Source organism: Chlorocebus sabaeus, chromosome 12, assembly GCF_047675955.1.
Source record: "Chlorocebus sabaeus isolate Y175 chromosome 12, mChlSab1.0.hap1, whole genome shotgun sequence".
Taxonomy (NCBI): domain Eukaryota; kingdom Metazoa; phylum Chordata; class Mammalia; order Primates; family Cercopithecidae; genus Chlorocebus; species Chlorocebus sabaeus.
In genome coordinates this window covers 104,166,171-104,187,519 of record NC_132915.1, presented here as the reverse complement: position 1 = coordinate 104,187,519, position 21,349 = coordinate 104,166,171, and the positions used below count along the sequence as shown (strand labels likewise).

General features: G+C 51.9%; 1 protein-coding gene across 5 annotated transcripts in view; it reads left to right on the top strand.

Annotated features, from left to right (window-relative positions):
* Positions 1 to 18,481, top strand: part of ZER1 (zyg-11 related cell cycle regulator) — a 44,016-nt gene extending 25,535 nt beyond the window's left edge. For all 5 annotated transcript variants that reach the window (XM_008006028.3, XM_037995335.2, XM_008006027.3 and 2 more), the window contains exons 9-16: positions 5,166 to 5,381; positions 6,117 to 6,158; positions 6,305 to 6,424; positions 7,073 to 7,188; positions 7,844 to 8,032; positions 12,627 to 12,724; positions 14,163 to 14,265; positions 16,875 to 18,481. In XM_008006028.3, the coding sequence (XP_008004219.1) occupies positions 5,166 to 5,381; positions 6,117 to 6,158; positions 6,305 to 6,424; positions 7,073 to 7,188; positions 7,844 to 8,032; positions 12,627 to 12,724; positions 14,163 to 14,265; positions 16,875 to 16,932 (942 nt within the window). In that variant the 3' untranslated portion in view covers positions 16,933 to 18,481. The remainder of the gene's footprint in view (positions 1 to 5,165; positions 5,382 to 6,116; positions 6,159 to 6,304; positions 6,425 to 7,072; positions 7,189 to 7,843; positions 8,033 to 12,626; positions 12,725 to 14,162; positions 14,266 to 16,874) is intronic.
* Positions 18,482 to 21,349: the final 2,868 nt, after the last annotated feature.

The window sequence follows — 21,349 nt, the reverse complement described above, 5'->3', positions numbered from 1 at the left end:
TAGGTTGCTGTTTCATCTTTTGTGCTCGCTCCCAAGCAATGCTTTGTTAATTATACTTAATTAGTTATCCTTATAATACATATCTAGAAGTAGAGTTGCAGAATTTCAGGGGCAATATCTGAGTGTGTATATTTTTTCTTTTCTTTCTTTTTTTTTTTTTTTTTTTGAGACAGAGTCTCTGTCTATTGCCCAGGCTGGAGTGTAGTGGCGTGATCTCGGCTCACTGCAACCTCTACCTCCAGGTTCAAGCGATTCTCCTGCCTCAGCGTCATGAGTAGCTGGGACTACAGGAGCACGCCACCACACCTGGCTAATTTTTGTATTTTTAATAGAGACAAGGTTTCGCCATGTTGGCCAGGCTGGTCTGGAACTCCTCGTAGCCTCAAGTGACATGCCCACCTGCCCCTTCTCTACAAAAAAGTTTTTTAGGCCGGCATGGTGGCCCAGCACTTCGGGAGGCCAAGGCAGGTTGATCACCTGAGGTCAGGAGTTCAGGACCAGCCTGGCCAACATGGTGAAACCCGGTCTCTACTTAAAATACAAAAATTAGCCGAGTGTGGTGGTGGGAACCTGTAATCCTAGCTACTCAGGAGGCTGAGGCAGGAGAATCACTTGAACCCAGGAGGCAGAGGTTGCAGTGAGCCGAGATGGTACCATTGCACTCCAGCCTGGGTGATGATAGTGAAACTCTGTCTCGAAAAAAAATTTTTTTTTCTTTTAATTAGCTGGGTATAGTGGTGTGCATCTGTAGCCCCAGCTACTCGGAGGCCAAGGTGGGATGATTGCTTGAGCCTGGGAAGTGGAGGCTGCAGTGAACTCTGATTCTACCACTGTACTCTAGCTTGGGCAACAGAGGAGACCCTATCTTAAAAAAAAAAAAAAAAAAAAAAAAGGAAAAGAAAAGAGAAAAAGAAGACTAGTTGGAGACTCCCAAATGAATTAATAAATCTGTCACAGAAATGGAAATCAAAATAAGACGAAGTCACATTTCATCTCAAGAGCTTGGTGATACCCAATGTCGCATAGGTAGGCAAGAGCACCTCGTCTACTGGTGAGGGATGAGTCGTGCAACCTTTGTGGAGGGCAACCAGCAGAACCTGCCAAAATTGTAAATGCATCTTTTGACCTAGCCATTCCGCAATTAGAACTGTTCTTAGAGGAAAAAAATATGCATACATCCTCACTTGTAAAATTTTTTTGAAAAAGGCCTGGCGCAATGGCTTATGCCTGTGATCCTTGCACTTTGGGAGGCTGAGGCAGACGGATCACTTGAGGCAAGGAGTTCTAGATCATCCTGGCCAACATGGCAAAACCCCATCTCTACCAAAAATACAAAAATTAGCCAGGCGTGGTGGTGGGCAGCTGTAATCCCAGCTACTAGGAAGGCTGAGGTGGGAGAATTGCTTGAATCCAGGTGGAGGTTGCAGTGAACCGAGATCATGCCAGTGCACTCCAGCCTCGGTGACAGAGTGAGACTCTGTCTCAAAAAATAAATAAATACATAAATAAAATTTAAATTTAAAAAAAGGCCGGGTGTGATGGCACATGCCCAGGAATCCCAGCCACCTTGGAAGCTGAGGTGTGAAAATTGCTTGAGCCCAGTAGTTCAAGGCTGCAGTGAGCTATGATGGCACCACTGCATTCCTCTCTGGCAACAGAGAGACCCTGTCTTAAATAAATAGGGCCAGGCGAGGTGGCTCACACCTGTAATCCCAGCACTTCAGGAGACTGAGGCGGGTGGATCACCTGAGGTCAGGAGTTCAAGACCAGCCTGGCCAGCATGGTGAAACCCTGTCTCTACTAAAATACAAAAATTAGCCAGGCATGAGGGCGGATCCCTATGTAATCCCAGCTACTTGGGGAGGCTGAGACGGGAGAATCGCTTGCACTAGAAGGTGGCTGCAGTGAGCCAGGATCATGCCACTGCACTCCAGCCTGGGCGATAGAGTAAATGAGACTCCATCTCAAAAAAATTTTTTTTTAATTGGCCAGGTGTGGTGATGTACTCCTGTAGTCCCAGCTACTCAGGAGGCTGAAGCAAAAGGATTATTTCAGCCCAGGAGTTTGAGGCTGCAGTGAGCTATGGTCACACCACTGCACTCCAGCCTGGGCAACAGAATGAGACACTGTCTCAAAAAAAAAACCCCAAACAAATCAATAAGCAAATAAACCTATAGACAGTACAAAGAAAACTGAGGATGTAGAGCAACTGAGGAGCTCCTGCACTGCTGATAGGAGTGTAAACTGCTAAAGCCACTGTGGAAAACAGTCTAGTGTTACCTAATAAGGTTGAAGACATGCACACCTTGTGACCCAGAAGTCACACCTGGCATATGTGCCCTAAAGAAACCCATGCTTATGGTCACCAGGATGCAGGTATAATACATGGTTCACAGTAGCCAACTCTTAGAGTCACCCAGACATCCATCAGCTGTAGAATGGATGAATAAATTGGGGTGTCATGATGGAATACTAGACTGTAATGAAAAATCAATGCATTTCAGCTATGTATAACAACCGTTAATCTTGCAAACCTGTAGAATATCTATGAAAAGCAGGGGCCAGCCAGGCGTGGTGGCTCATGCCTGTAATCCCAGCACTTTGGGAGGCTGAGGAAGGTGGATCACCTGAGGTCAGGAGTTCAGACCAGCCTGGCCAACATGACGAAACCCCATCTCTACTAAAAATACAAAGATTAGCTTGGCATGGTGGCGGGAGCCTGTAATCCCAGCTACTTGGGAGGCTGAGGCAGGAGAATCACTTGAACCTGGGAGGCACAGGTTGCAGTGAGCTGAGATCGCGCCATTGCATTCCAGCCTTGGCAACAAGAGTGAAACTCCATCTCAAAAAAAAAAAAAAAAAAAAAAAAAGGCCAGGCACAGTGACTCTCCTCTGTAATCCCAGCACTTTGGGAGGCCAAGGCTGGTGGATCATGAAGTCAAGAGATCAAGACCATCCTGACCAACATGGTGAAACCCTGTCTTCTACAAAACATGCAAAAAAATTAGCTGAGCGTGGTGGCACACGTCTATAATCCCAGCTACTTGGGAGGCTGAGGCAAGAGATTCACTTGAACCCACAAAGCGGAGGTTGCAGTGAGCCAAGACTGCACCACTGCACAAAATGCCAGACGTGGTGGCTCATGCCTGTAATCCCAGCACTTCAGGAGGTCGAGGTGGGTGGATCACGAGGTTAGAAGCTCAAGACCACCCTGGCCAAAATGGTGAAACACCATCTCTACTAAAAATACAAAAAATTAGCTGGGTGTGGTGCCGGGTGCCTGTAATCCTAGCTACTCGGGCGGCTGAGGCAGAAAATTACTTGAACACTGGAGGCAGAGGTTGCAGTGAGCCGAGATCACGCCACTGCACTCCAGCCTGGGCGACAGAGTGAGACTCCATCTCAAAAAAAAAAAAAGCAGGGGCCATTGGATACACCTGTAATCCCAGCTACTAGCGAGGCTGAGGTGGGAGGATCACTTGAGCCCAGGACAGAGAGGTTGCAGTGAGCTGAGATTGCACCTCCACACTCCAGCCTGGGTGACAGAGTGAGACCCTGTCTCAAAAAATAAAAGAAAGCAGGGGCCAGGTGCAGTTGCTCATGCCTAGAATCCCAGAACTCTGGGAGGCTGAGGCAAGAAGATCTCTTGAGCCCAGGAGGTAGAGGCCAGCCTGGACAACATAGTGAGACCCCATCTCTACAAAACACAAAATAGTAGCTGGGCATGGTGGCACACAGCTGTAGTACAAGCTACTCAGGATGCTGAGGAGGGAGGATCGCTTGAGCCCCAGAGGTTGAGGCTGCACCATGATGGTGCCACTGCGCTCCAGCCTGAGTAGCAGAGCAAGACCCTGTCTCAAAAAATAAAAATAAAGGCCGGGCGCGGTGGCTCAAGCCTGTAATCCCAGCACTTTGGGAGGCCGAGACGGGCGGATCACGAGGTCAGGAGATCGAGACCATCCTGGCTAACAGGGTGAAACCCCGTCTCTACTAAAAAATACAAAAAAAATAGCCGGGCGAGGTGGCGGGCGCCTGTAGTCCCAGCTACTCGGGAGGCTGAGGCAGGAGAATGGCAAAAACCCGGGAGGCGGAGCTTGCAGTGAGCTGAGATCCGGCCACTGCACTCCAGCCTGGGCGACAGAGCGAGACTCCGTCTCAAAAAAAAAATAAAAAATAAAAAATAAAAATAAAAATAAAAATAAAAATAAAAGAAGGCTGGGTGCAGTGGCTCACACCTATAATCCCAACACTTTGGGAGGCCAAGGCAGGCAGATCACTTGAGGCTAGGAGTACGAGACCAACCTGGCCAGCATGGGGAAACCCCATCTCCACTAAAAATACAAAAATTAGCCGGGCATAGTGGCACGCCTGTAATCCCAGCTACTCAGGAGGCTGAGGAAGGAGAATTGTTTGAACCAGGGAGGTGGAGGTTGCAGTGAGCTGAGATAGGTCCACTGCACTCCAGCCTGGGCAACAGAGCAAGACTCCATCTCAAAAAAAAAAAAAAAAAAAGGAAAAGCAGGGATATTGTAGTGGTTCTTTCTGGGGCGGGGGGTTCTAAGGGCTAAGGGGCTTATGATCAGAAAGGGACAATGGGGACTTCTGGGTGCTGACAGTGTTCTGTTTCTTGACCTAGGTGATGGTTACATTGAGTTCACTTTATGTTATTTATAAAACTACACATTTGTGGGTTTTTTTTTTTTTTTTTTTTTTGAAACAGAGTCTCGCTCTGTCGCCCGGGCTGAAGTGCAGTGGCCGGTGGCCGGATCTCAGCTCACTGCAAGCCCCGCCTCCCGGGTTTACGCCATTCTCCTGCCTCAGCCTCCTGAGTAGCTGGGACTGCAGGCGCCCGCCACCTCGCCTGGCTAGTTTTTTGTATTTTTTTTAGTAGAGACGGGGTTTCACCGTGTTAGCCAGGATGGTCTCGATTTCCTGACCTCGTGATCCGCCCGTCTCGGCCTCCCAAAGTGCTGGGATTGCAGGCTTGAGCCACCGCGCCCGGCCAATAAAACATTTTTAAAAGAACACTTGTATAGCCTCCTCTTCCAGAAAACCGGCCTGGACTGCCAGAACTCTGGATGATCTCATACCTCTAGAGAGTTCCTAGAGCCCTGCTCCTGAGTCTGAAACTGAATGTGCCCCACTTGTGTCCTGTCCCGGCCCAGGTGCAGCGGAATTGCTGCCTGACGCTCTGCAACTTCAGCATCCCCGAGGAGCTGGAATTCCAGTACCGCCGGGTCAACGAGCTCCTGCTCAGCATCCTCAACCCCACGCGGCAGGACGAGTCCATCCAGCGGATCGCCGTGCACCTGTGCAACGCCCTGGTCTGCCAGGTGGACAATGACCACAAGGAGGCTGTGGGCAAGATGGGCTTTGTCGTGGTACGTGTTGGGGGGTGCCCGCTTCCTCCTGAGCCTCACTACTCTCCCCCACCCCTCTCCACCACTCCTCTACCCTGAGCAAGAGTCTCAGAGCAGGGCCTGGGACTGGGAGTTGGAGAGGGAGCGTGTGCTGAAGCATGAAGGTTTTAGGCTAGACCAAAGGAAGAATTTCTTAATGCTGAACGTTGCTGGTGGCCTCATAGATTTCTTCCACCTATGGCATACTGTCATCCTCTCCCAGTCCCTGCACTCATCCTGCTTTCATAGGCTCCATAGGGAAAGATGCCATGTTGTCCGTCTGTCATTGTGTCCCCAGCACTTCCTGGCATGGGCCCTGGAGACCAGTGGGAAGGTGATAAATATCACTGGTGAAAGGAAGGAAAGAATGACGAAGGAGCTCAAGAGCTTCTGGTCTCATTTGATGGTTAGGGAAGCTCAAGCCCCAGCGGGAACGGTTGTGCCCAAAGTCACAGGGGAGTCACCTGAGGACCAGGAATGGCACCCGGCCTCCTGATGCCAATACCAAGGGGCTGAGGAGTGGATGCCTTCAAATAGCCTCCCCCAAAGATATGGAGACTTGATCTTGTCAAGACTCCTGAACTAGCCATGGTGAGCCTCAAGACTCCTGTCAAGACTCCTGAACTAGCCATGCTAAGCCTCCCCTCCATCTTGGGTTCATGGGGGTGGGAGTTCTTGAGCCCCAGCACTCTAGCAGACTCTTGTCCCTGCCTGCAGACTATGCTGAAGCTGATTCAGAAGAAGCTGCTGGACAAGATAGTAAGTCGAGTCTTCACGAAGCCGCGCTGCCCTTTCCCCAGCCCGCAAGGGGCCTGGGCTGCCCCTGGGGGAGGTCCATGTTTTTGTCAGGGGCCCCCCTCCCTGGGTACCAGGAGCCTTGGCTGAGCCCTGTCCTGCCCTCACAGTGTGACCAGGTCATGGAGTTCTCCTGGAGCGCCCTGTGGAACATCACAGATGAAACTCCTGACAACTGCGAGATGTTCCTCAATTTCAACGGCATGAAGCTCTTCCTGGACTGCCTGAAGGTAGTGTCCACCTCCTGCAGCAGCAGCTGCCTCAGCTGCCCACATGGCCCCTCTGCTGTCCCGAGGCTTCCCAGCAACCAAATCTGTAGCACCCCTCACCCATGCTTCCCGGAGAAGGGCAGTGGGGACAGACTCAGGCCCACCCACCCAGGATTTGCTGCTGACAGAAGCTCCAGACCCAGATGGCCTGGTGGGGCCTCCTGAGAGCGCCCACTCCAAGGGAAAGCCCCTCCCTGTCTCCTCAGCAGTCATTCTCAGCCTGCCCACTGCTGGCCAGAGCCCACTACGCTACAAGCTAGACAGCAGGTCTGTTCATCCTTAAACACATGCTCTGTTTTCCTGCTCTAATTTCTAGGAGGGTTCCTTAAACTAATATTTTGAGCTTTGGTGAACACAACCACGTCTGTCCCATAGGTCAGATCTCTAAATCAGCCTTTGCCTTTGTGGCAAGGAATCCCACCCCTTTAATCCCTTAGTGTGTGTACCCTGCACTGACCTAGGTGCACTGGAGGGTAGGAGGGCAGCCTATATGCCCCCTCTTTATCTAGTTGGCATGGCCAGATGCCCATAAAGCTTTTTGGTTAACAATACCAGATACTAAGTCATTAAGTACTAATTGATGTGGCCCACTGGCTCTCATTTTCCCAGGAATTCCCAGAGAAGCAGGAACTGCATAGGAATATGCTAGGACTCTTGGGGAATGTGGCAGAAGTGAAGGAGCTGCGGCCTCAACTAATGACTTCCCAGTTCATCAGCGTCTTCAGGTTAGTACTTTTAATCCTTTCCCTTTTTGCCTTGGCTGCCAGGATGCTCAGAGCTCTAGTGTCTGCTCGGTTGCACAACTGCTCTTAGCCTAGGTTTGCTATAAATGTCGTTTTCCCTTGATAATATGGTCTCTTATTCATTCAATCCTTCATAAGTGGCCCTTTTGTAATTATATATCTTTTTTTTTTTCCCCGAGATGGAGTCTTGCTCTGTCACCCAGGCTGAAGTGCAGTGGCACAATATAGGCTAACTGCAAGCTCTGCCTCCTGGGTTCCTGCCATTCTCCTGCCTCAGCCTCCCAAATAGCTGGGACTACAGGTGCCCGCCACCATGCCCAGCTCATTTTTTTGTATTTTTTAGTAGAGACGGGGTTTCACCATGTTAGCCAGGATGGTCTCAAACTCCTGACCTCGTGATCTGCCCGCCTCAGCCTCCCAAAATGCTGGGATTACAGGCGTGAGCCACCGCGCCCAGCCTGTAATTATATCTTAAATGACCTCAAATCCCTTTAGAACTAATCTGGGTATATAGACAGTATGTGATAAAGAAATAACTAGCACCTCTTGCTTCTTGTTTTAAGTTGGGGTCCTGCAGCTGGTATCTGAAGAGAAACTCAGGGAGTGGGACTCCATTTTTCTTTCTTTCTCCTGGCAGCAACCTGTTGGAGAGCAAGGCCGATGGGATCGAGGTTTCCTACAATGCCTGCGGCGTCCTCTCCCACATCATGTTTGATGGACCCGAGGCCTGGGGCGTCTGTGAGCCCCAGCGCGAGGAGGTGGAGGAACGCATGTGGGCCGCCATCCAGAGCTGGGACATCAATTCTCGGAGAAACATCAATTACAGGTGCGGGCAGGGTGCGGAGCGGGGATGCAGTGTGGAATATGGGGTAAGTGCTGGGCAGGATGCTCATGCCATTAAGGTGTGCTCAGAGCTCCCGCCTTTCTTCTGGTCCTCTGTGGGGTTCTGCTTTCACTCACTGATGTGTAGCTGCACATAGCACAGAGCATACATAAAGGCACGATCTCACCCATGCAGCCTGGAGCACTTGTCATACATGCCAACATCTGCATGTACCCAAAGCCTGCTCTTTGCAAACTACTGATACCTACTGATTTGTGGGGAAAGGTGGGGAGAAAATAGACACACAACAGAAAACCATACAGATGGGCCGGGCACAATAGCTCTTGCCTATAATCCCAGCACTTTGGGAAGTTGAGACAGGAGTATCATTTCAGCCCAAGATTTCTTTTTTTTTTTTTGAGATGGAGTCTTGCTCTGTCACCCAGGCTGGAGTGCAGTGGCGCAGTCCAACTCACTGCAAGCTCCGCCTCCTGGGTTCACACCATTCTCCTGCCTCAGCCTCCCAAGTAGCTGGAACTACAGGTGCCCACCACCACGCCCAGCTAATTTTTTTGTTTTTGTTTTTGTTTTTGTTTTTGAGACGGAGTCTCGCTCTGTCGCCCAGGCTGGAGTGCGGTGGCCGAATCTCAGCTCACTGCAAGCTCCGCCTCCCGGGTTTAGCCATTCTCCTGCCTCAGCCTCCCGAGTAGCTGGGACTACAGGCGCCCGCCACTTCGCCCGGCTAGTTTTTTTTTTTGTATTTTTTAGTAGAGACAGGGTTTCACCGTGTTAGCCAGGATGGTCTCGATCTCCTGACCTCGTGATTCGCCCGTCTCAGCCTCCCAAAGTGCTGGGATTACAGGCGTGAGCCACCGCGCCCGGCAATTTTTTTGTATTTTTAGTAGAGATGGGGTCTCACTGTGTTAGCCAGGTTGGTTTCCATCTCCTGACCTCATGATCTGCCCGCCTCGGCCTCCCAGAGTGCTGGGATTATAGGTGTGAGCCACCACACCCAGCTGAGCCCAAGATTTCAAGACCAGCTTGGGCAACATAGTGAGACTTCCTCTTTACTAAAAATTTAGGCTGGGCGCCGTGGCTCACAGCTGTAATCCCAGCACTTTGGGAGGCCAAGGCGGGTGGATCACGAGGTCAGGAGATTGAGACCATCCTGACTAACACAGTGAAACCCCATCTCTACTAAAAATACAAAAATTCGCTGGGCATGGTGACGGGTGCCTGTAGTCCCAGCTACTCGGGAGGCTGAGGCAGGAGAATGGTGTGAACCCGAGAGGCGGAGCTTGCAGTGAACTAAGATCGCACCACTGCACTCCAGCCTGGGCGACAGAGAGAGGCTCTGTCTCAAAAAAAAAAAAAAAAATTTAAAAATTCAGGCCGGGTGCAATGGCTCACGCCTGTAATCACAGAACTTTAGGAGGCTGAGGTGGGCAGATCACGAGGTCAGGAGTTTGAGACCAGCCTGCCCAACATGGTGAAACTCCATCTCTACTAAAAATACAAAAACCTGGAGTGGTGGCACATACCCATAATCCCAGCTACTCAGGAGCCTGAGGCAGGAGAATCGCTTGAACCTGGGAGGCGGAGGTTGCAGTGAACCGAGATGGCGCCACTGCACTCCAGCCTGGGCGACAGACCAAGACTCTGTCTCAAAAAAAAAAAAAAAAAAAAAATGGCCAGGCGCGGTGGCTCAAGCCTGTAATCCCAGCACTTTGGGAGGCCGAGACAGGCGGATCACGAGGTCAGGAGATTGAGACCATCCTGGCTAACACAGTGAAACCCCATCTCTACTAAAAAATACAAAAAACTAGCCAGGCGAGGTGGTGGGCGCCTGTAGTCCCAGCTACTTGGGAGGCTGAGGCAGGAGAATGGCGTAAACCCGGGAGGCGGAGCTTTCAGTGAGCTGAGATCCGGCCACTGCACTCCAGCCTGGGCCACAGAGCTAGACTCTGTCTCAAAAAAAAAAAAAAAAAAAAAAAATATCAGCTGGGCGTGATGGTGCACATCCGTAGTCCCACCTACTAGGGAGGCTGAGGCAGGAGGATCACTTGAGCCCAGGTGGTCAAGGCTGTAGTGAGTCGACATTACGCTACTGCACTCCAGCCTGGGAGACAGAATGAGACTCCATTTCTTTAAAAAAACAAAAAAAACAAAAAACAAAAAACAAGAAAACAAAACAGGTCCAGGCACAGTGGCTCACACCTTTAATTCCAGCACTTTGGGAGGCTAAGGCAGGCGGATCATCTGAGGTCAGGAGTTCAAAACCATCCTGACCAACACAGTGAAACCCCATCTCTGCTAAAAATACAAAAATTAGCCAGGCATGTTGGCGGGCACCTGTAATCCCAGCTACTTGGGAGGCTGAGGCATGAGAATCTCTTGAACCCAGAAGGCAGAGGTTGCAGTGAGCCAAGAACTCACCACTGCATTCCAGCCTGGGCAACAATAGAGTAATACTCCATCTCAAAAAAAAAAAAAAACAAACAAACAAAAGAAGAAGAAGAAAACAGGAATTGTTCATAATCTCACTCCCTGAAATTGAACCCCTGTTGACATTTTGGTGTCTCTTCTTCCAGCAGTGTTTCTATGCACAGATTTCATTAAAGTCAAGCTGGTATCAATTCCTACTGTTCTGTGACTGAATGGCCAATCACCAGGCAAGGATCTCCCTCGTCATTTTAGGACAGAGTCACTCTCTTTGTACCATCCTGTACAGATGGACATTTCAGTTGAAAACCCATATTGGGAGGAGCAGGCTGACATTGACAGCTTTGCCAATGCGCGAAGTACTATAGTTCTTGGGGAGAAAGGAAGCAGAATCGCTGGCCCAGGAGTTTTGCACACACTTGTTTCAGGCTTTTGGACCATGACTCCATGCTGGCCCACAGAAGGCCCTTGTCAGAAGAGCAGTCATAGGCCAGATGCAGTGGCTCACGCCTAGAATCCCAGCCACTTTGGGAGGCCGAGGCAGGAGGATCACTTGAGCTCAGGAGTTTGAAACCAGCCTGAGCCCTCACCTCTACAAAAAAATTTATTTTTTTGAGACGGAGTCTCACACTGTCACCCAGGCTGGAGTGCAATGGTGCGATCTTGGTTCACTGCAACTCCCACCTCCCGGGTTCAAGCGATTCTCCTGCCTCCCAAGTAGCTGGGATTACAGGTGCACGCTGCCATGCCCAACTAATTTTTTGTACTTTAGTAGAGACGGGGTTTCACTGTGTTGCCCAGGCTGGTCTGAAACTCCTGGGCTCAGGCAATCCACCCACCTCAGCCTCCCAAAGTGGTAGGATTACAGGCGTAAGCCATTGCGCCCGGCCAAAAAAATTTTGTTTTTAATTATTCAGTCATGGTGGCTTACACCTGTAGTCCCAGCTCCTAAGTAGGCTGAGGTGGGAGGAGCACTTGCATGGCCTGGAAGGTCAAGGCTGCAGTGAGCTCTGATCACACCACTGCACTCCAGCCTGGGCAGCAGAGTGAGACCCTTTCTCAAAAAAAAAAAAAAAAAAAGGTCGGGCAAAGTGGCTAAAAAAAAAAAAAGATTAGTCTAGATGCAGTGGCTCACAGTGGCCTGTAATCCTAGCACTTTGGGAGGCCGAGGCAGGTAGTCATGAGTTCAAGACCAGCCTGGCCAACAGCAAAATGATGCTCTAACCCAAAATTAGCTGGGCGTGGTGGCATGAGCCTGTAGTCCCAGCTACTCGGGAGGCTGAGGCAGGAGAATCACATGAACCCAGGAGGCAGAGGTTGCAGTGAGCCGAGATTGCACCACTGCATTCCAGCCTGGGTGACAGAGTGAGACTCAGTCTCAAAAAAGAAAAAAGGGCCGGACATGATGGTTCATGCCTATAATCCCAGCACTTTCGGAAGCTGAGGCAGGCGGATCAGTTGAGGTCAAGAGTTCGAGACCAACCTGGCCAACATACTGAAACCCTGTCTCTACTAAAAATACAAAAATTAGCCCAGGCACGGTGGCACACACCTGTAATCCCAGCACTTTGGGAGGCTGAGGCGGGCGAATCACGAGGTCAGGAGATCGAGACCATCCTGGCTAACACAGTGAAACCCTGTCTCTACTAAAACACAAAAAAATTAGCTGAGTGTGGTGGTGGGTGCCTGTAGTCCCAGCTACTCAGGAGGCTGATGCAGGAGAATTGCTTGAACACAGGAGGCAGAGGTTGCAGTGAGTGGAGATCACTCCACTGCATTCTAGCCTGGGCGACAGAGCAAAACTCTGTCTCAAAAAAAAAAAAAAACAGTCACACGTGCTTCTGTTCCCAAGGTGCCTCTCCCCTTCTCCCCCAGGCTGGGTCTCTGCTCCTTGCTGAGGTCTCCAGCTTTCTGCTCCTCCTAATCTGGGTCCCTTCTGCCTCCCTCATGTGCTTGTGCCTTTATCCTCTCTCCAAGGGAGCCTCGTTGTACAGCCTGCCAGTGGGATGCAGGGCCAGCTGTCCCTTCTCCCTGGCATCCTGCCAGCCTGTCATGGTTGGTCACTAGGATTCCCCAGTGGGAGGAAACCTCAGACAACAAAAGATACACTTCTCACCCCCAGTATCCACAGTGACTTTGATTTCTTTTCCTGCAGGTCATTTGAACCAATTCTCCGCCTCCTTCCCCAGGGAATCTCTCCTGTCAGCCAGCACTGGGCAACCTGGGCCCTGTATAACCTCGTGTCTGTCTACCGTGAGTGCTGACTGGTCCTGGGTTCAGACACTCATCCAGCTGAAAGCAGATGTGCCCTCAGGGAGTTTGTAGTCCGGGGGGAGCATTAATTGCTGCTGCCGCTTTTGTGCCTCAGAGCAGAACCCTCCACTTTCCAGCATTTGTGGGACACCCAGCTTAACGGCCCACTCCTGCCTCCTCACCAGAAGCAGGCCTAGCAGGCGAAACACCTGTGCAGAGTTCCCAGACAGCTTTCTTAATGCTTCCCGTCTCCGTGTACAGGAACAGTCCAAAATCTCCATGCCTGCTGGGCTCAGTGGTGCACACAGCTATTCAGGAGACTGAGACAGGAGAATTGCCTGAGGTCTGGAGTTTCCAGCTGCATTGAGCTATGATCATGCCTGTGAATAACCATTGCACTCCAGCCTGGGCAACATAGCGAGACCCCCATCTCCAGAAATAGAAGTCTCCATGCTTTCTGCATGAAAAAAAACAACCACACCACCAGTTGGTTCCAACCTGGTGGGTCACCAGAATCACCTGGTGAAAATACGGATAAATCTTGGTCCTTGGATTTGTTGAAAAAGAATATTGAGTGACAGGGCTTAGAAATCTGTATTTTTATAGAAACTTCTCAAAGGATCACCATCTTTAGGAGCCACTGGTCTCACTGGTTTGGGTGACATTTTCCACAGAATGAGCACTGGAGGCCAGGCATAGTGGCTCACGCCTGTAATCCCAGCCCTTTGGGAGGCTAAGGTGGAGGATTGCTTGAGCCCAAGAGGTTGAGACCAACATAGGCAACATGGCGCGACCCTGTCTCTACTTAAAAAAAAAAAAAAAAAAAAAAAAAATTAGTCTGGGTGCAGTGGCTCACGCCTGTAATCCTAGCACATTGGGAGGCCGAGGTGGGCGGATCATTTGAGGCCAAGAGTTTGAGACCACCCTGGCCAACATAGTGAAACCCCATCTCTACTAAAAATATAAAAATTAGCTGGGCTTGGTGGCACGGGCCTGTAGTCACAGTTACTAGGGAGGCTGAGACAGAAGAATCGTTTGAACCCAGGAGGCAGAGGTTACAATGAACTCAGATCACACCACTGCACTCCAGCCTGGGTGACAGAGTGAGACTCTGTCTCAAAAAAAAAAAAAAAAAAAATTATATTTATAATATATATATATTTTTAAAGATTTTATATATATAAAAAAATTTTTTTAAAAAAAGAATGAGCTCTGGAAATAAACACAGCAACTTCAAACCAAGGAGTCACCTCTTGCTTCCCCTACATGGATGCAGAACTCCCACCCGTGGGGCTGGGCACACATGTCTTGCCCCCACCAAGGCCTGTGCCTTCACACCCCCAGCACCAGGATAGTCCTCACAGACAGGGTGGGTTTCTGGGCCTCGGGCTGATCAGAAGACCATCCTGATCCTCTGCTGTCTGCTCCTATCCCACAGCGGACAAGTACTGCCCTCTGCTGATCAAAGAAGGGGGGTTGCCCCTTCTGAGGGACATAATTAAGATGGCGACTGCACGGCAGGAGACCAAGGAAATGGCCCGGTAAGAGACTAGCAGTGTGTTTCTGCCTGGAACCTTGATTTGGGGGAGTAAGGGCATCGCGGGCGCCCTCTGGAGGTTAGGAATGACTGAAATTCCCCGGGCAGCTTGGGGTTGAGTATAGAGGTTGACAGTGTATTGATGTCCAGCTGGGGCCTCTCCAAATGTCATCTTGACCACAGTATGGCTGGAAACTAGATGACCAAGCTCTGAACAGAGCATCAGGGTCCTTGTTTGTAAGCTTAGTTTTTTTTTTTTTTTTTTTTGAGACGGAGTCTCGCTCTGTCGCCCAGGCTGGAGTGCAGTGGCCGGATCTCAGCTCACTGCAAGCTCCGCCTCCCGGGTTCACACCATTCTCCTGCCTCAGCCTCCTGAATCGCTGGGACTACAGGCGCCCGCCACCTCGCCCGGCTAGTTTTTTGTATTTTTAGTAGAGATGGGGTTTCACTGTGTTAGCCAGGATGGTCTCGATCTCCTGACCTCGTGATCCGCCCGTCTCGGCCTCCCAAAGTGCTGGGATTACAGGCATGAGCCACCGCGCCCGGCCGCTTAGTTTTCTTTTATTCCCAACAAATTCCATCCTTTTATCACTGGGTATTAGCAAGTCAGGTCAGAACTTTTCATTATGTTTGGCCAAAGACATTCCCACTAAAGAAGGGACATGGTATGGTCAAATACATTCTAGAGATGAGACGAGGCAGAGTGCAAGTGAGCTTGCTGAATGGGAAGGTCGCAAACATGGTAGAGTCCTGGCCTTCTGTGGCTTTCACTGCAGTGTCTAAAATGCCACTCCCCCCAGTTCTCAAGTCGTTCAGAACAGGAGAGACTCTCAGAGATGCGACATGTCGAAATCGTCAGGAACGACCTTGTTTTCTCCAGGATTCATTCTAGAAGGGACAACGGTCAAGCTGACCCCAGCACGCTTTTTCATGTCTCTGTATAGAGCAAAGGTCACATGGAGGAGGGGCCTGGAACTCAGAGGCTCCTCAGACAGCCACTTCCTGGGCCAGGGCAGGGAAGTGTCACCTGGTTCTATTATATCTGACCAAAGGCACTGCTGGCCAGGCACAGTGGCTCACACCTGTAATCCTAGCACCCTGGGAGGCTGAGGTGGGTGGATCACTTGAGGTCAGGAGTTCGAGACCTAGCTAACATGGTAAAACCCCATCTCTACTAAAAATACGAAATTAGCTGGGTGTAGTAGTGCGCACCTGTAATCCTAGCCACTTGGGAGGCTGAGCAGGAGAATCACTTGAACCCAGGAGGCAGAGGCTGCAGTGAGCCGAGATGGTGCCACTGCACTCCAGCCTGGTCAACAGCGAGACTCTGTCTCAAAAAAATAAAATTTAAAAATAAACGGACAGGACCCACCCCTAGGTTTTCTTTTCCAGTGCATCCGGGAGGTGGGAGGTGGCCCTGGAATTTTCATGGTTAACAGGGATTCCCGGGAAATTTGAGAAGCACTAGGTAAGACTGACCAGTTACCTACTACAGTCACTTTGAACATGTGTCCAAGGCCTGTGATGGGAATCTGAGGCACTGGCCTATCTGACAGCAAGGAGTAAATGACCCTGGACGATGCTTAGGAGAAGGCCTTCGGCCTGTCCACTGGCCCCTCTCACACTCTGGAAATTTGCTTCCTAAAAGGTATTGAGGCCGGGCGCGGTGGCTCAAGCCTGTAATCCCAGCACTTTGGGAGGCCGAGATGGGCGGATCACGAGGTCAGGAGATCGAGACCATCCTGGCTAACACAGTGAAACCCTGTCTCTACTAAAAAATACAAAAAACTAGCTGGGCGAGGTGGTGGGCGCTACTCAGGAGGCTGAGGCAGGAGAATGGCTAAATCCGGGAGGCGGAGCTTGCAGTGAGCTAAGATCCGGCCACTGCACTCCAGCCTGGGAGACAGAGCGAGACTCTGTCTCCAAAAAAAAAAAAAAAAAAAAGGTATTGGGGCACCCCTTTAACACATAGAGGCTGCAGTGAAGCCCCCAACCCACAGGCTTGGTGTTGAATGGGCAAGCTGTCTGGGGTCCAAGGTGACAACTGACAGTGATGGGTGGCAGGGGTCAGGTTGGGGCGGGTGAGACTTGAAATCTGAGCTGGAGTGCTGGGCCCCAGCTGCCACAGGGTAGTGGGGGCCCTTGTGCGAACACAGCTGCCCCCACCCCACCCTGGACCTGCCACTGGATCCGGGCCTCTGGGGGAATCTGATGTGCAGTCAGTTTGGGGACCACTGGTGGACTTCTGGAAAGAGAAGGGTCTGGTGTGCAGGGAAAATGAAGAAGGAAGAGGTCACTAAAGAAAGTTCCAAAGGGTTCTGGAGGTCAGGCCTGAGCTGATTTGGGGACCCCTATCCACAGATGCCCTGGGACTGTGGGTGGTGGGAAGGAAGGAAGCGGAGGACGGCTGGTGATGGCATTCATGGCCACAGGTGCCATTCCCTGAGTCCCCTGCACATGCCAGCCACTCTGCCAACCCCTCCGTCCACATCATTCAGTCAGCACCACCATCTCTATGAACACGTGTTTACCCAGCTGCCTGATGACCTCGGAGGGGCTGGGCTCACCCCACCCAAGCTCACCGTCCAATCTTGTGTCCCTCATTGTCTCCAGCAAGGTGATTGAGCACTGCAGTAACTTTAAAGAGGAAAACATGGACACATCCAGATAGAGGCCTCCACCCCCATGGCCACCACCGCTCTGGACCACAGGTGGGGAGGAAGTGTGCTCAAGCAGCCCAGCGGGCAGGCCCCTTCCGAGGGAGCCCCCCACGGAGTGAAGAGACACGGGGGACTTTTGCACAACCGATGCTTTTCCTTAACATTAGTGAGATATATATATTATATATATATTTTTTTTTTGGTTAGGAAGTGTGAAGTTTTGTGTGTATGATTTCTGTACAAAAACAAAAGCAACACTCCTGAGTCCTTGCAGCTTCCTTGGCCATTCTCAAACCCACTCAGCCTCCATCGCTGACACTCACTCCTACCCCAACCCGACTAGATGCCTATAACGCTGTGAGTGTCCAGTCCTTGTCCAGGAAACTCAGACCCCAGTCTGGCTTCCTTTCATGAGAGGAGCAGGCCTTGGACAGCGTATCCAGCATCCTGACCCACTGCCCATGCCTGAGAACTCCATCTCGGCTCCCGGGCACAGCTGATGGGGTTTGGGAATTAGAACTTACCCCACTGGGTCTCCCAAAAGCCTTGGTGCTCCCAGCTGTGGGCCATCTGGGGCAAGAAAGTGAGCTGTTCCTAGGCTAAGGTCCAGGCAGCCCTGCCCCTGAAGACCTTCCAGGAGCAGGGCGCCCAGTGGCCCTGCTGCTGTCCGGTCAGGCCTGCCTGAGGCCACGCTGCTATGGAGGCTGCCTCCTAGTCTCCCACCAGGTCCCAGGCTGTGGAAAGCCCCAGCCCAGGGATGGTCAGAACTCAGGGGCAGATTCCACTGCCCCTTCTGCCAAAACACATCCAGAACCTGCCCCCTGCCCTGGAAGCCAGCATCTTCTGGGGCCAGGGGCTTGCTTCCTTGCTCCACAGCCTTCAACTGCCCAGGCGCTCCCACCAGCAGAACTGAGCCTGCCTCCTCATCCCAGCCTGCCCCGCTGCCCAGAGGACCCCACGCCTCTCAGAGGCAGAGGTCCCACGCTAGCCTTTGACCCACAGCGGCCACACAGCCGCCTCCAGACCAGCACTCGGACTGCCCTGCAGTGGCTGCTTGGGCCTCCCTGGCAGTCCCGCCCTGCCCTCGGCTTTACCTTGGAAGCCTGAGAGGCGCCGGCTCTCTTGCGCTCCTCCCTCAGTGGACGCTGCCTTGCTTCTCATCGGACACTTGTGGATCACAGGGGCCCGGGGAGCAGCGCTAACCCTGGAGGCAGCCTTTGGATGATGGCTTTTTCTTCCCTCTTCCCTCTGCCGGCCTGTTTTCAGGTGTTCCTAGCATTTCCGCCTCCAGGCAGGACGGGATGGGTGAGCAGCTTTGGGAGAGACACCTGGCCTTTTTCTCCTGGAGCCTCTCCCTCCCTGTCCTGGGAAGTGGGCGGCAGCCCTGTGTTCCCCTAGCTTGGCAGATGGGCTGCATGCAGCGCTCCCTTCCATCCCACGCCCAGCGGCCCCGGCCAGACCCTGGCAGAGTTCACACCTCATTGCTTTACCCCCTGGGGCCTGGGGAAATGTCTGTACTTTGGGATGTCACAGAAATACATTTTTGTGCAAAATGGAGAACAGAGCGTCTTTTTTTGTGGAGGGGATTGCTAGCCTGGCTTCCAGGCTCTGGGGCAGGACTTGAGCCACTCCCGGCAGGGGGACTGCAGTGTGGGTAGTTCTGTGGTAGGGAGGGGTGTGTTTGGTAGGTTAAAGGGCTGCAGGCTGGGGACAGGTGGCAGGGGACTGAGCTGGAGTACCTGTTTCCTATGCGTTCTCTTCACATCCCTGTGCCCACTGAGGACACAGCTGGCAACCAGACCAACAGGGTGCCTGCCCAGGATGGCTCAGCCTGATGGGGGAGACAGATGGCAAATAGAAGATTATGACTCTGTGCCACCAGCGGGGAGAAGGCAGCGGAGGGAGTGGGCAGGCAGGTCAGGGAAACCTGGAGGCCGCTGGGCCACAGTGCTTTAGGGAGAGGGGAAGGAGCCAGCACGGTGTCCCCATGTGTCTAGGAGGCTTCTCACAAGAGGCAGAGTGCAGCCAAACCCAGTGAAAAGACGGAGGCTGCCCAGGTCTGGCCCGAGGGGCGGAGGAAAAGTGCATCTTCAGCCAAGGGTCCTGCCAGGGTGGACAGAGAAGCAGCCCCATGTGGCCCTGGCAGCGTGAGGAACAAGAGTGGAGTGGGACGGGACCAAGAAGTCGCTGGGGCCAAATCGTGAGGTGCCCAGACTCTAGCATGGCCCAGGGCCGTCCTGGCTGACACCTGTGGTCCCCGCAGCTCTATCGACAGTGCCTTGTCATCCTCAAGAGCTGCCTGGTTGGAATAAGAAATGATATGGTCAGCCGGGCGCGGTGGCGCACGCCTATAATCCCAGCACTCTGGGAGGCCCAGGTGGGCGTATCACGAGGTCAGGAGATCGAGACCATCCTGGCTAACATGGTGAAACCCCATCTCTACTAAAAAATACGAAAAAATTAGCCGGGCGTGGTGGCGGGCACCTATAGTCCCAGCTACTCAAAAGGCTGAGGCAGGAGAATGGCGTGAACCCGGGAGGCAGAGCTTGCAGTGAGCCCAGATGATACCACTGCACTCCAGCCTGGGCGACAGAGCGAGACTCTGTCTCAAAAAACAAAAAAGAAATGATACGGTCATACCCTTTATAGACCACCGTGAGTGTGTGGATTTTACCTTCTATGTGAGGTTTTAAGCCTGGGCATCAGGACTCAATTAAGCGTTTCTGGAAGCTGAGCACTGACTCCTCCCACAGCCTCTGTGAAGCCGAGGTCCCCTCTTCTCCACCTGCTGCAGGGCCTGGATCTGGCCTCTCTCTCTCCCTGACTGAGAGCCCCCTGCCACTGGCCACCCACAGGACCTGGGCAGGAAGGGCCTCGAGTACTTTGCCTCAGAACCCTGGTGGGTCGTCGGTGCCTCGGAGGGAATGAGGGAAGTGCCTGCCAGCAGCAGCCAACACTGCTGAACCTTCATCTGTGTGCCAGGCCCCGGGCTAAGTGCTTCATGTACCTTCCGCTTCCTCAGAACCCTGGCAATAATCCATTTTACAGACAAGGACACTGAGGCTCAGAGAGGTGAAGCGACTTTATTTTTTATTTTTTTGAGACAAGGTCTCACTGTTGCCCAGGCTGACTGCAATGGCACGATCACAGCTCACTGCAGCCTCGATCTCCTGGGCTCAAGCAATCCTTGCACCTCAGCCTCCCAAGTAGCTGGGACAACAAATGTGCACCCCATGCACTTCTAATTTTTGTGGGTTTTTTTGTAGAAATGGGGTCTCACTGTGTTGCCTGGTCTGGTCTCAAACTCCCAGGCTCAAGCAGTCTTCCCACTTCAGCCTCCCACAGTGTTGAGATTACAGGCATATGCCACCATACCTGGCCTGAAATGACTTACTTCCTCAAGGTTGCCACAGTAAAGGAGGGAAAACAAGGTCCTCAGAGGTGCCAGGTGCTCCTCCTCTAGCTCCTTGGCCTGGTACCTGCCATTTCCTGTGTCAGGAACACTCTAGTTCCTGCTCATCCCATCACAGCATCTACTTATCTCACGGGGCTGAAGTTGCTTTATCTCGTCTCTCCCATTGGACTGTGAACAGCAAGCCACATCAAGGCTCTGCTGTAGCCCAGCACAAAACCTGGCACATTGAGGGCTCTCCTTTTAAAAACTTGTGGCCAGGCTGGGTGCAGTGGCTCATGCCTGTAATCTCAGGACTTTGGGAGGCCAGGGTGGGTGGATCCCTTGAGGTCAGGAGTTTGAGACTAGCCCGGCCAAAATGGTGAAACCCCGTCTCTACTAAAAACACAAAAATTAGCTGGGTGTGGTGGCGCGCACCTGTAATCCCAGCTACTCAGGAGGCTGAGGCAGGAGAATTGCTTGAACCCAGGAGGCAGAGTTTGCAGTGAGCTGAGATCGTGCCATTGCACTCTAGCCCAGGTGACAGAGCAAGACTCCATTTCAAAAACAAAACAAAACACCTTGGTGACAGGATGAGCTGTGCAGCAAACCACCGTGGCACACGTTTACCTATGTAACAAGCCTGCACATCCTACACATGTACCCCTGAGCTTAAAATGAAAGTTGGAGAGAAAAAAAAAGAAACTATATTTTGCCACTCAGCACCTTCAAACATGACCTCCCTCTCCAAAAGCAGACTGATGTCTAAACCATAAAGTCATTTTACTGAGTCTCCCTAAGAAACGTGACCTCTGGCCGGGCGCAGTGGCTCACGCCTGTAATCCCAGCACTTTGGGAGGCCGAGGCAGGCGGATCACAAGGAGTTCAAGGGTACCCTGGCCAACATGGTGAAATCCTGTCTCTACTAAGAATTAAAAAAAATTAGCCAGGCATGGTGGCGCATGCCTGTAATCCCAGCTACTTGGGAGGCTAAGGCAGGAGAATCGCTTGAACCCAAGAGGCGGAGTTTGCAGTGA